The 11,360-nt window shown below is 31.4% G+C and overlaps 1 protein-coding gene across 1 annotated transcript in view; it reads right to left on the reverse strand.

Annotated features, from left to right (window-relative positions):
• Positions 1-3,214: 3,214 nt before the first annotated feature.
• LOC124364681 (sodium/potassium-transporting ATPase subunit beta-2-like) overlaps positions 3,215-11,360 on the reverse strand; it is a 61,872-nt gene continuing 53,726 nt past the window's right edge. The window contains exons 5-7 of the mRNA XM_046820347.1: positions 10,189-10,290; positions 7,469-7,637; positions 3,215-5,668 (exon numbers count right to left, since the gene is read on the reverse strand). Of these exons, the coding sequence (XP_046676303.1) occupies positions 5,559-5,668; positions 7,469-7,637; positions 10,189-10,290 (381 nt within the window). The 3' untranslated portion in view covers positions 3,215-5,558. The remainder of the gene's footprint in view (positions 5,669-7,468; positions 7,638-10,188; positions 10,291-11,360) is intronic.

The raw sequence follows: 11,360 nt of genomic DNA on the forward strand, positions 1-11,360 counted from the left end.
CGAAGATTTTATGAAGGACACAATTGTAGCAGGTAAAACAATGAACAATTTGGTTTTTTAGAAAGTATTCTAAGTGCAATATTAAGCTAGATATTAAAAAATCAAAGCCGTTTTTTATTTTGTCTGAAATTTAATCGATGTGGTCAATGCCATCTAGCGGCGAGCAGATGCATTTTAGGCATTCTAATAAAAAAGAGTTTTATATTACTTGAAATAAGCTTTAAAATGAGCACTATTAAAAGTCTTTTGCACGTAAAATAAGTGAGCTGTATTGCAAATAAGAGAAGCATCTAATGTTTTTTCTTTTAAATCAATGGGTTTCATAAGTGCCATTTCCACCAAAATTAAAATTATATCGTATTCCGCCTAGAATCAACTTTATTATGAAGATTTCAATATATTGTATCAGTTTGGCTGCTTCAGGACACATATTTTTCAAAAAAGTCACGATTAAAAAAAAATTCAAATTTTTAAAAACCAACTTTTTTCATAATATGTCAAAAAATGGACGACATATACGAATAAAAGTGTAGGTATGAAAAAATGTAGGTATATTTCTGACAAAACAATTTGGATTTTTTTTATTTTTCTGTAAAACAAAAAATTGACGGAAATATGATTGTTTAAAGAGCGCGTGGCAGCGCAATCACAGCCTCTCTTAAGCCCTTTAACCCTTCACCGTTTGAAAAAAAGGTTTTTTTTTTACTATATATTGCAATGAAGGATGTTGTAGCTCTCTTAATTAACTTTACAATGGTTTTTTATAAATTGTGATATCATGAAAATTGAAGGATTTATTGTCAAAAAACTTATCATATTTTTTTCTACTTAGTTACTGAAAATTTCGGACCGTGAATATTTGGAGCAATGTGAAAGTACGCAGTATAATAGAGACCCAACACTATTGTAATGTGTATATATATACATAATATGGCTCATATATTTTGGAAACGTAGGCATGAATACATACCAACTTTCTTATATGTATATATAACACATTTGAGTGAATTTTGTATAATTTGTAAATATTTTATCCAATAAATGGCAATTTTTTACTCTAAATTAAATTATTTTTAAATAATATGTAATCATATATATTTACTGTTTTAATTTAGGGGTAGTTTTAAGGGTAAGAAAAGCTTAAAGAATATGATATTCATTTTCGAGAGTGTGGAATAATATTTTAAATCCTTTTCATTTTATCAAAAAAAAATTTTAACAATTTTTTATCAAGGGGTAGTTTTCAAGGGTTGAAAGGGGGTTAAAAATTTGATAATTATTATAGAAAATATAAAATATTACTAACTCTATACTTACATCTTTTTATATCATACCAAAGTATTTTTTGTGATTTTTTCAATTTAGGGGTTGTTTGCAAGGGTTGTAAAGGTGTTCAAGGGGTTGAAAAAATGATTTTAGTATGAGGTAATTGTGTTAGAAAACACTTTTAAAATTTCACCACTTACTATTAAACATGTTTTCTAGCGATAAAATGGCTCAATGTCGGTTTTTTCATTAAGGGGTTGTTTTACACCCCTTAAAAATAATAGGCGGAGTTCAGATCATTTTCACTTTTGAAGTTAAGGGTAAGATGAGCCTAATTCCAAAATTTCATGCAAATCGGTTCACAGTAAAAAAAATCGGAGGAAAGACCGTATTTTTCGCTTCAATGACTGCACTATACCCCCATGAAATAAGAGATAAAAGCTCCGTATTTTCTTGTGGTGGAAGGAAATTGTACTCTCCCATTCTCTGTTCAGAAAGGTACTGGTGGCAAAGGACTCGAGGTTGTGCTACCGAGCAAATTATCCAATGGTATTTTACTAATTTCATTCGTCTCATGTGGTTCGACGTCTATAAACCCATGAGATTTCACAAGATAAGACGTGATTTTATTATGAAGGAAATTGACAGCTACATTGCTACTAGAGTAGGGACGTGCCAATTGCCGAAACCTAACAAAAATGCCTAGTTGAGTTAATGTTTTCTGAAGTAGCGAAGCGGCTTTACGAGAAATATCTCTCGAAATCGATGCCACGGGTCAGTCCCACGTAGTGAGACTATGAGTATGGAAGAAGTAATTGTTTACTTGATACACTCAGCCTTCGCTTGGACAGCAGTTCAAACGTAATCTGTTGATAGAGAAAACAACTCAGATTATGCCTCTTGGATGCCTTGTTTTGCCTCAAAACACCATATGGAGCCTTTAATGCTCCTGGAATTTTCATTTTAGTTCTTGGGGTCATTTTAGCTTTTCAGTATGGGGCGCGGCTTAAATCGATTGATATAAAACAATACTTTAATGTCAAGTATTTGCCACTTGCTCCAGAACATAAAAATAATATATGTTAAACATGATTTTTGTAAAAATGACTAAGTTGTTAATTTGTAACATATAAAATATTATTTAGAAAAAGAAACAACTTTTAAAACATTTACAGAAACTGTCGAGGACAGGTGTGAAAAAAATTAACTAAAAAATCAAAATACAAATGTTCCTACACATTTAAAAACAAGCTGTACTGCTTGACATATTGTACAAAAAAGAAAACAATTCTAGGTAAGATTATCAATGTTAGAAATATTATAAAATTATTAAATTACAAACAAAAATGATGCAGGCATAGTCCACGTATCAGTTTGTGGTACTACGTGGAAGCAATAACTTAATAAACATCAAAACCATAATTCGATATTAGTAAACAAAGTATAGATGGGTTTTATATGTTGTTATTAAAAATACCAAGTATGTTTTAGGAAGAAAAACAAAAAGTCATCGAAAACGTTTTATATAAATGAAACGGAACAATTTTAGAAACATTTTGGAAGTAGCATCGAATAGTTAGTCTTATTATAATTATTAAGATATACATTTTGTAAAATATACGAACCAAAATACTGCTTATTGTGCGTAGTAAAACAATACAATGTAAAGTAATAAATCTGGAATAGAAGAATAGCTAAGTAAAATGTGCCTGAAGTTTTCAATATGAGACATGTAGGCTACAATCCCAATACATATATTAGCAATAAATTTAAAATGTTATGAAATATTAACTTTAATTATACAATTAATACATCCAATGTTGATATTTTAAATTAAGGTAACTGAGATAATTGTTGGAATTGGCCTATAATAAATGTTAAGGATTTGGATTTGTTTTAAAGAAGGAAATTAAGGATTTTGTATTGGTTTTTTGGTAATTGAAACACATTTGAACAAATAAAATTTTTAATTGTAATATATACAACATCGTGTCTATATATTTAGCTACATTTTGAAAGATCTAACAAATATATCACTGCTTAGCACTAAATTAACGTTCTATTAAGTCTATATGTACATAAAAAAGCAACAATCTACTACAACTACAAAAAAAAATTATCTAATACAAAACAAACAAAAATGCATTTTGGTATCCGAAGTACAAGGCCGTAGACATCACTATCTCTCTACAGTACGTACCTACATTAGGTATGAAACGACATTGAAAGGCACACATTCATCCTAGTCTAACACAAGTGAATACTCTAGTAAAACTTAAACTAATACCCCAAGAACTGTAAATACGAGTTCTTTATGTATACTTTTCTTTGTTGATGGGTTTGCCTTAGATTTCATAAGCAAATAGTTAACAATTTTTAATTACGGTAAATAAAGTTAAAATATATGTAACTCTCTTTGATACAAAACAGTGTCCTTCGTATTTAATACGAAATACTATATTATTCCATAATTAAAGTGTAACAATTAATAATAATTGGAGACAAGATCATAAATACCAAATCGTCGTTAAATTTGTAGTGTTATTTATATAACTGTTTAAATTAACATGATAACGAACCTTGAAATAACTCAAATATATTTATTTGGAACTAAAAAATCTTGGTATTCTGGTTTAAAGTTATTTCCTGTACAATGCATATACATAATAAATTAGTCCTTTCTCCACAGCGTTGAATGTGTAACATATTCCGTCAAGAACTAAAATGTAATATAATATTTTGTTTTACTGAAGGTTTGATAATAAAACTGACAATAACCTAAACATGTTACTAAAGTGCATAAAGTTAATCTTTTTATATTTTAGATACAATATAATAATTCTATTAATAAAATCGTTGTAAATCATTAGTTTATAGGGAAATGTTTACTTCAGATACGAAAATGAGAACAAAATAGAGCAAGTGGCAGTGGCCGTAGCAGCAAAGTTCGTGAAATCGTAACCTGCATAAGCTCTTGAGAGTTCCATGTAATCCGTTATTAGAATGTTTCCACTCAATTTTTAGCTTTACTGTGTTAATTTGGAAAAAGTACAAATTTAACTCTTTATCAATAACCACATCTATAAAAATCTATTTGTAGTTAGTTTTATTAGCATATTACAAACCAGCAAGGAACAATATTTACGCTGATTAAATGTTAAAAATAAAAAAACATACATAGAAAACAATGTAGGCTTGGGGTTTATAGCATATCAAAATATTAATTAAAATAAAAAAAGTACAAGTACTTTGTACTTTTAAATAATGTTACCTATAGTATTGTACTGCCATAAGGAACAAAATATTGAAAATACGACAACTAAATAAAGCATGTTGTGCAAAGATAATATCTTTATTATGATTTTAATATTATTAAAATCATAAATAATTTAGCTTTGGAGAAAACATAATATTTAAGATTTATGGACTAAATAGTGCTTTAGCAATTTCAGACGTAGGTGTGTAGTTTTAAAAGTACATAACTGCTTATGAATTAAACATTAAAGAAAGCCACTTTCTTGCACCACTTTTCTAGAACTTTGATTTGGTTTCCAAGGCACTTATGCAACATTAGATATATAATTGACAAAACAAAGGTTACTGCATTCAAGAGCTAATATTTAATAAATTGGCTTTTAGGACACGTTACAAGATATTACATTTTATTAAAACTGGAATTATTTATGGTCTAATAAATACCTGAGAAGCAAAAAAGGAATCTTTTTAGGTATTAGAGAAAACATATCATGAATAAAATAAATGTACAGTATCTGAAAAGATTAAATTCTTAGGTTATATAAAAAATGAAACTGAGTAATTTGCTATAATTAACTGATAGCAATACAATTTAGTAGAAAAGTTCCTTTACCGAGTACATGGTAAAGCCAACTCCTTTTATAAAAGTTGTAATGCATTATTTATGGGTTATTGAAGACTTGAGAAACGAAGAAAGGGATCTTTTTAGGTATTAGCAAAAACGTGTCATAAATTCAATAAATGTACAGTATCTGAAAAGGTGATATTCTTAGGTTATATAAAAATGAAAACTGAGTAATTTGCTATAATTAATTCATAGCAATACAATTCAGTAGGAAAGCTCCTTTACCGAGTAGGCTACATGGTAAAGCCAATTCCTGTTGTAAAAGTTGTAATAAATTATTAAAAAGGTAAACGTGTTTCTGTAAGACTGGAGCATATTGAAGATGGGAGGATTTGTATGAACAACAGGAACACCGGACATAGATACAATAATGCAGTGATCACATTGCCAGATCACGGCTGTGGGGAGGTTCTCAGTCGACGAGCAGTTCGAAATGCACCGAACCCTCCCTGTTCTGAAGACTTCTCTTGTAAAAGATGTTCTTAGCCCAGGCCCGGCATTCTACGTTGATCAGGATATGAACTGTAACAAACATTTCCATCAGTCCTCAACTTAGTCTATACTTCAGATGTAGTTTATAGATAAACCGCTCGCAAAGAAACCTGCGCAGAAGCAAATATCTGAGCAGCCACGCGCAGGAGGGGTCCTCCTCCAGTGGTGGGGAGTGGGACAAGCATCTCATCATCTCTGTTTTATCAGCTGTGTGGATCGGGTCTCGCTCGCGCCATTTTGTTTACACTGCAGCTATTTATCTATTCTATAAGTATGTTGCATTTTTGTCTGTATACAAGCGTAAAATATTAATTTAACAGACTAATGTAGTCATAGACGTATTCAGGAACCTTCAGTTTTGGTGTAAGGTTAGCCTTTTAAGTGGCAGTGGCCAGGTCAGGGGATAGAGCAAGCGGGCGATTGCCGAGCAGTGGTGGGGATTCTGGGAGAGGGCGGCATCACAGCGGTGGAAGGGTATTTACCCCACCCTGCGTGAATAAAATCGCCCAGGATCTTTTTTTAAGCGATTTACCTATAATTATAAGGGACACCTCTGTCCGCTTCACGAACCGATTTATGCTGGCTGTGTTGGTCTGTTTTCGCCCATTTTCGGCATCACAAAATTACATAGGCAATATACGTAAAGATGCATATAATTCAAAATATTAATTTACTCCTAGATATGTGGATAAATATTGTATATTGTTTCATTGATACTTTTCTGAATTGCTCCAAAATCACATATTTGAAATATACTGTACTTCTTTTTTTAAATAAGCCAAAAATAATGATGTTTAGGCTGCCTTTGATATTAAGTCACCACAGGCTGTGGTAAAGTAAATGTTACAACAATCAATTAGTTTTAGAATTTCACATCTAATTAGGCTACATTTATTTATTCCAGGGATTTGTACGATATTGTAATATTGACAATCTGTCTACTGTTTAAGTGCATAGTTTGGGTCCGTACTCTTTCTCCAAATCACTCTTTTCAATCTACATAGTTAAAATTTTCATGGTTTATTCACAACGGAAATATCTGCGTGGTTAGTTTTAGTGCTTAATCGCAAAAGATAATCTTAACCGCAAACCGCAATATGTGTTTGAGAGTGGAAATAACTTCACAATCTGCATAGATTATGGTTATGGAATATTTTTCAATTATACTTCGAGTACAAGTTGTAAATTAGGTATGGCACTTGATAATTTGATAGCGATTAAAATTGGTAAACTTTAAACTCTGTATATTAACAATTCATCTTGATTTTCAACTATCAGGATTCCACCCGTATACTTCTTTAGGAGGTGGCCTCTGAGAAGTCGGTGAACAATCTTTAATGTAAGTATTGGAGAAGAGGAATACCATTAAAAAGGTCTTGATGATAGGTAAAATTTGTGTAATCCTGAAGAAATTGCCAATTAAAGATGTTTAAATATTAAAACACCATTGTTAAATATCGTATTTAATTTTGACGTTTATAACAATCAAATATTTATTTAATATTAAGAGAGTTAAAAAAATGTTTGGACATTGTAATAATGATATTTGGATAGTGTATTTAGGTTTCCCTTGGAAGTTACCAAATTTACAGGTAAAGAATGCAATTCATTACTTTCGATACATCCACAGTACCTCTTACATTTGCTTCTGTACTTCATTAACACCACTAAGTCTAATGATTTCATTCTTTGATAGAAATAAATTAGAAACTATAAAAATCCAGCAGTACTAATCGAATGTAGTCAGATTGGCATCTTTAGTACAGTATACAAATCAATTCTTATAATATAAATATTCATACATGTTTACTGGGGAAAGGGAAAACTTACGCTTTGGCCGCTTGAAGTGAACAGCCACAATGGGACTTAAATAGCCCTTGATGTTCTGGTAGGGGTAGTAGTAGCTAGGAAACCCAGGCCGAGGGTAGATTTCGATCTCTCCTATGTTCTCTCGATCGTTGGGCGCCTCTCCAGAGCAACTCACCCAGACCATGTTCCTCTGTCACAAGACAACAGTTTACTACTGGTGTAACCTTCCCTGGCTACTGGCAAACCTTTACCAAGTTACCTTATGATAATTTGTAGGACTATTTTATTCTGTTATGAAGACAAAAGTTTATTATTGGTGTAACCTTCCCTGGCTACTGGCAAACCTTTACCAAGTTACCTTATGATAATTTGTAGGACTATTTTATTCTGTTATGAAGACAATAGTTTATTATTGGTGTAACCTTCCCTGGCTACTGGCAAATGTTCACCAGTATACCTTACGATAGCTAATAAGGGTAATTAATTGACAAACTAATAGATTATTTTAGTTTACTCTTCTATTCAAATCTGATCAGACATCTGAGAATCAGAGCTAGAATTAGTCCTTGGATACCTTGATCATTTCGAATCAATCATTAATTGTAGTTTTGTTTTACATTTCTTCGAGTCAGCCATTGTCCTATAAAAAATAGAAAAATACCTAGTTAACTTTAAAAATAATTAAAATATTTCAGCTTAATAAAAAACATGGACTAGGCTATAGTAAAGGATTTGACGTTTAGTCTAATAAGCGGTGAGAGGAAGAGAAATTAGTTTCTTTTCGGACATACGTACTGTACTGTCCGTATTTGAAACGATTATTTGTAGATTTTTTTAATGACTTAAATATGAGTTCAGAAAAATTATAATATTTGTAGATGGGATTTCACAATGAGATTCAAGGTTACTAATTGAAAACTAGGAAAGGAGAAAGATGCTTTTCTAAGAAATCTTTACTTTTCAATGAGTCATTTTCTGTAAAATTGGTTTCGATCTCAAGCAGGGGCAACACATTCCTTCAGTGATAAAATACGAATAAGCCATAAACGAGTGAAAAATGAGGGAAATCCACTCCAAACTGTGTTAGAACATTTCTAACACAATTATAATCAAGATATTCCGGCCTCGAATTGGAGAGCCATATTCACTCAAGTGAGTTAAACTGAAATTAAACATCTCTTGAGTGAAGTTGGCTCTCCACAGATGAGCTGAAATATCTCAAGATTCTAATGGTTTAAAAAATATGTTTTGACAAAATGTTGATCGGATTTGGTTTTTTCTGATGTCTAAAATTGAAAGTTAAAATAAAATGTAAAATTTAATTTAAGAAATTTAGGAACTATTGGGTACTAAAGCGAGTGATGTACTTGCAAATAAATCGTTGATAATTAACGGTTTACAGAGGACTACTGCCAATACTGACTAACGCCTTCAAATAATACTATAAGTAGAACATAGGTCAGTATTACGTAGATTTTGTATGCACAATCGGCCTATTGAACCGTCGGCCAATTACTGACAATTATTTCAAGCATTACGCTATTCAACAGGGCTTGTCCCAAAAGTGCCAAAACAATTTTAAACTTGGAAAAAACTAACTTTATAAATATCTCGGCTAAGTACGTTGGGTATCTTGATACGCCATTTTTTTCCAATAAGGTGGCCATTCAAATTGTAAAAGAAATCAGAACTTCGTTATTTATGGACCCAGATGAAAGTGTTACAGAATTTCCTACGTTTTTGATTATAGCACATTTTTTATTTCATAAAGTTTTCAAATACATCGTTTACATGAATCCCTTAAAAAATTTTCGATCACCAATAACTAGCCAAAGAAAGGCTGAAACATGATTAAACTTAAAAGTAATATAGGATTTGGACATGTGCGATCGTTATATGTTACAAAAGGTATAACACAACGTTTCGACGGTTGGAATCTATCCTATTCGTTAGGTGGGGCAAGTATTATTATATAAAAAATAAAGAATCTGTTATTCTTTCTTTTCTTTAAGGATCTTTCTTGATCCATGCCTCGAATCTTTGTATTATGCGTTTTGTAACTTATAACGATGGCAAATATCCGAAATCCTGTTGTCCTTTCAAACCTTCCATCGTCAAAAACAACTCTAAACAAATTAATATTAATCTTGGTTAAACAAATATATCGACTAAGGACACAATCGACATAGATAGAGACATATTGAGCACAATTACATATTGACCAATTCAGAGACATTTTTAATCTCTGCAAAGGCCTACTATTAATACCATGCACGTTCATATCTCGTTCTATAATAAACTTAAAGTAATATATCCACTCACTGCTTAACAAAGACAATCTACAACATGACACATTTGGCCTTGTATATTCTGCTGTATTATTAACATCATTCCGTATTATCATTACTTTCCTTTTATTACCGATACTGTTTTTTACCCTATTTATGTATATATTAATTTAAATATTAGAATAGTAATAACTCATCATATCCTTTCTTGGGTTCTTTTGTATGTGGGCTGTGATGCAATTGATTGTCTGCGGGACTCAATTCCCACATACAGATCCGTATTCTCTGCGGGAATTTATCCAATTATTGTATATTTCTTCAATGCCATCTAAAATATTTCAGATTGGAAATATATGAATGAAGTATATTGGCTAGCCTGGTATACCAGTTGTGACAAAGTTACTATTTAGAACTAACAGTTATTTCTTGATGATGAGACATATCAGAACTTACATGCTTCTTATCAGTATTGTTGATGTGCTTCTTGAGATCCTCGGGCATATCACTGGGCAGAGATTTGACGTCGTTGTACAGCTCTGGCTGCCACCCATATATCTACAACATCAACTTGCATTGTGACTATGTACATGATTATACATTACATAACAATAAACACTCAACTATTAGAAGATGAATAAGTAATAACGCCATTGAATAGTACTTGTTTGTGGGATGTATTTGTAGGTTTGCGATTAAATACTTCAATATCGCAGTATAAGCTATGATAGACTGAAAACATGATACGTTATCAATTCCAAGAGAGAATTCACTAAAAGTAATCCAAAAATCCTTTAGTTCTAAGTTTATGAGTATAAGTTTTTCAGGTAACAACTGCTGATTATTCGCTGTAAAACTGAAATATACATTAAAGCTAAAAAAAGTATTCCTTTTACATGTAGTCAAAATATCCCGTACAGACAAACGTTAGCTATTAGTAGTGAAGATGAATCATTTTATGGACATATTAAAAAATGTTTCACTACTAAATCTTACCTCTTCCATCACGAATACAACGCAGAAAATGAAAAAAATGTTATCTATACCACGAACTAATTCACTGGAATAAATATATTTAGAATACAAATTGACACAAATTGAGAAGAAACCTGATAGCGGTGTTGGATTGTAATCTAAAAAACTACGATACACTCAGAAATTCAAAATTTCCATTATCTGTACAAACATTAGACAAGACAAGGAAACCTATTTTGTATTGCGAGATAGTGCAGATCATAACAATATAAAATATCCGCATTAAAAGTTCAAGTCGTAGGACATTAACGGCCAAATGAAAATAACATTCATTTTGATCAGGGACATAACCAACACCTAGCGTTCGGTAAAATAATATTTGAGTAACTTTATCCATAGTGTTGAATGTGATGAAATGTCGCACATGCAAGAACTAAAAGGCACAAACGTAGGGCTATTCCTAAAACATTGCATATACGAGTTCCTACAAGATAAACTTTATTGTTTTGTTAACCTTGCTCGTTTGTTCCTGTACGCCATTTTTGAATCACAAAGTATACTATACGTAAATTATTGCATCTATCGGTTTAGTATTTTGAATATAACGTGTTAGGGAAATGGTTTTAACTGAAAATAAACGAGATTGCTTATTG

The sequence above is a fragment of the Homalodisca vitripennis genome, chromosome 6 (genome assembly GCF_021130785.1).
Source record: "Homalodisca vitripennis isolate AUS2020 chromosome 6, UT_GWSS_2.1, whole genome shotgun sequence".
NCBI lineage: Eukaryota > Metazoa > Arthropoda > Insecta > Hemiptera > Cicadellidae > Homalodisca > Homalodisca vitripennis.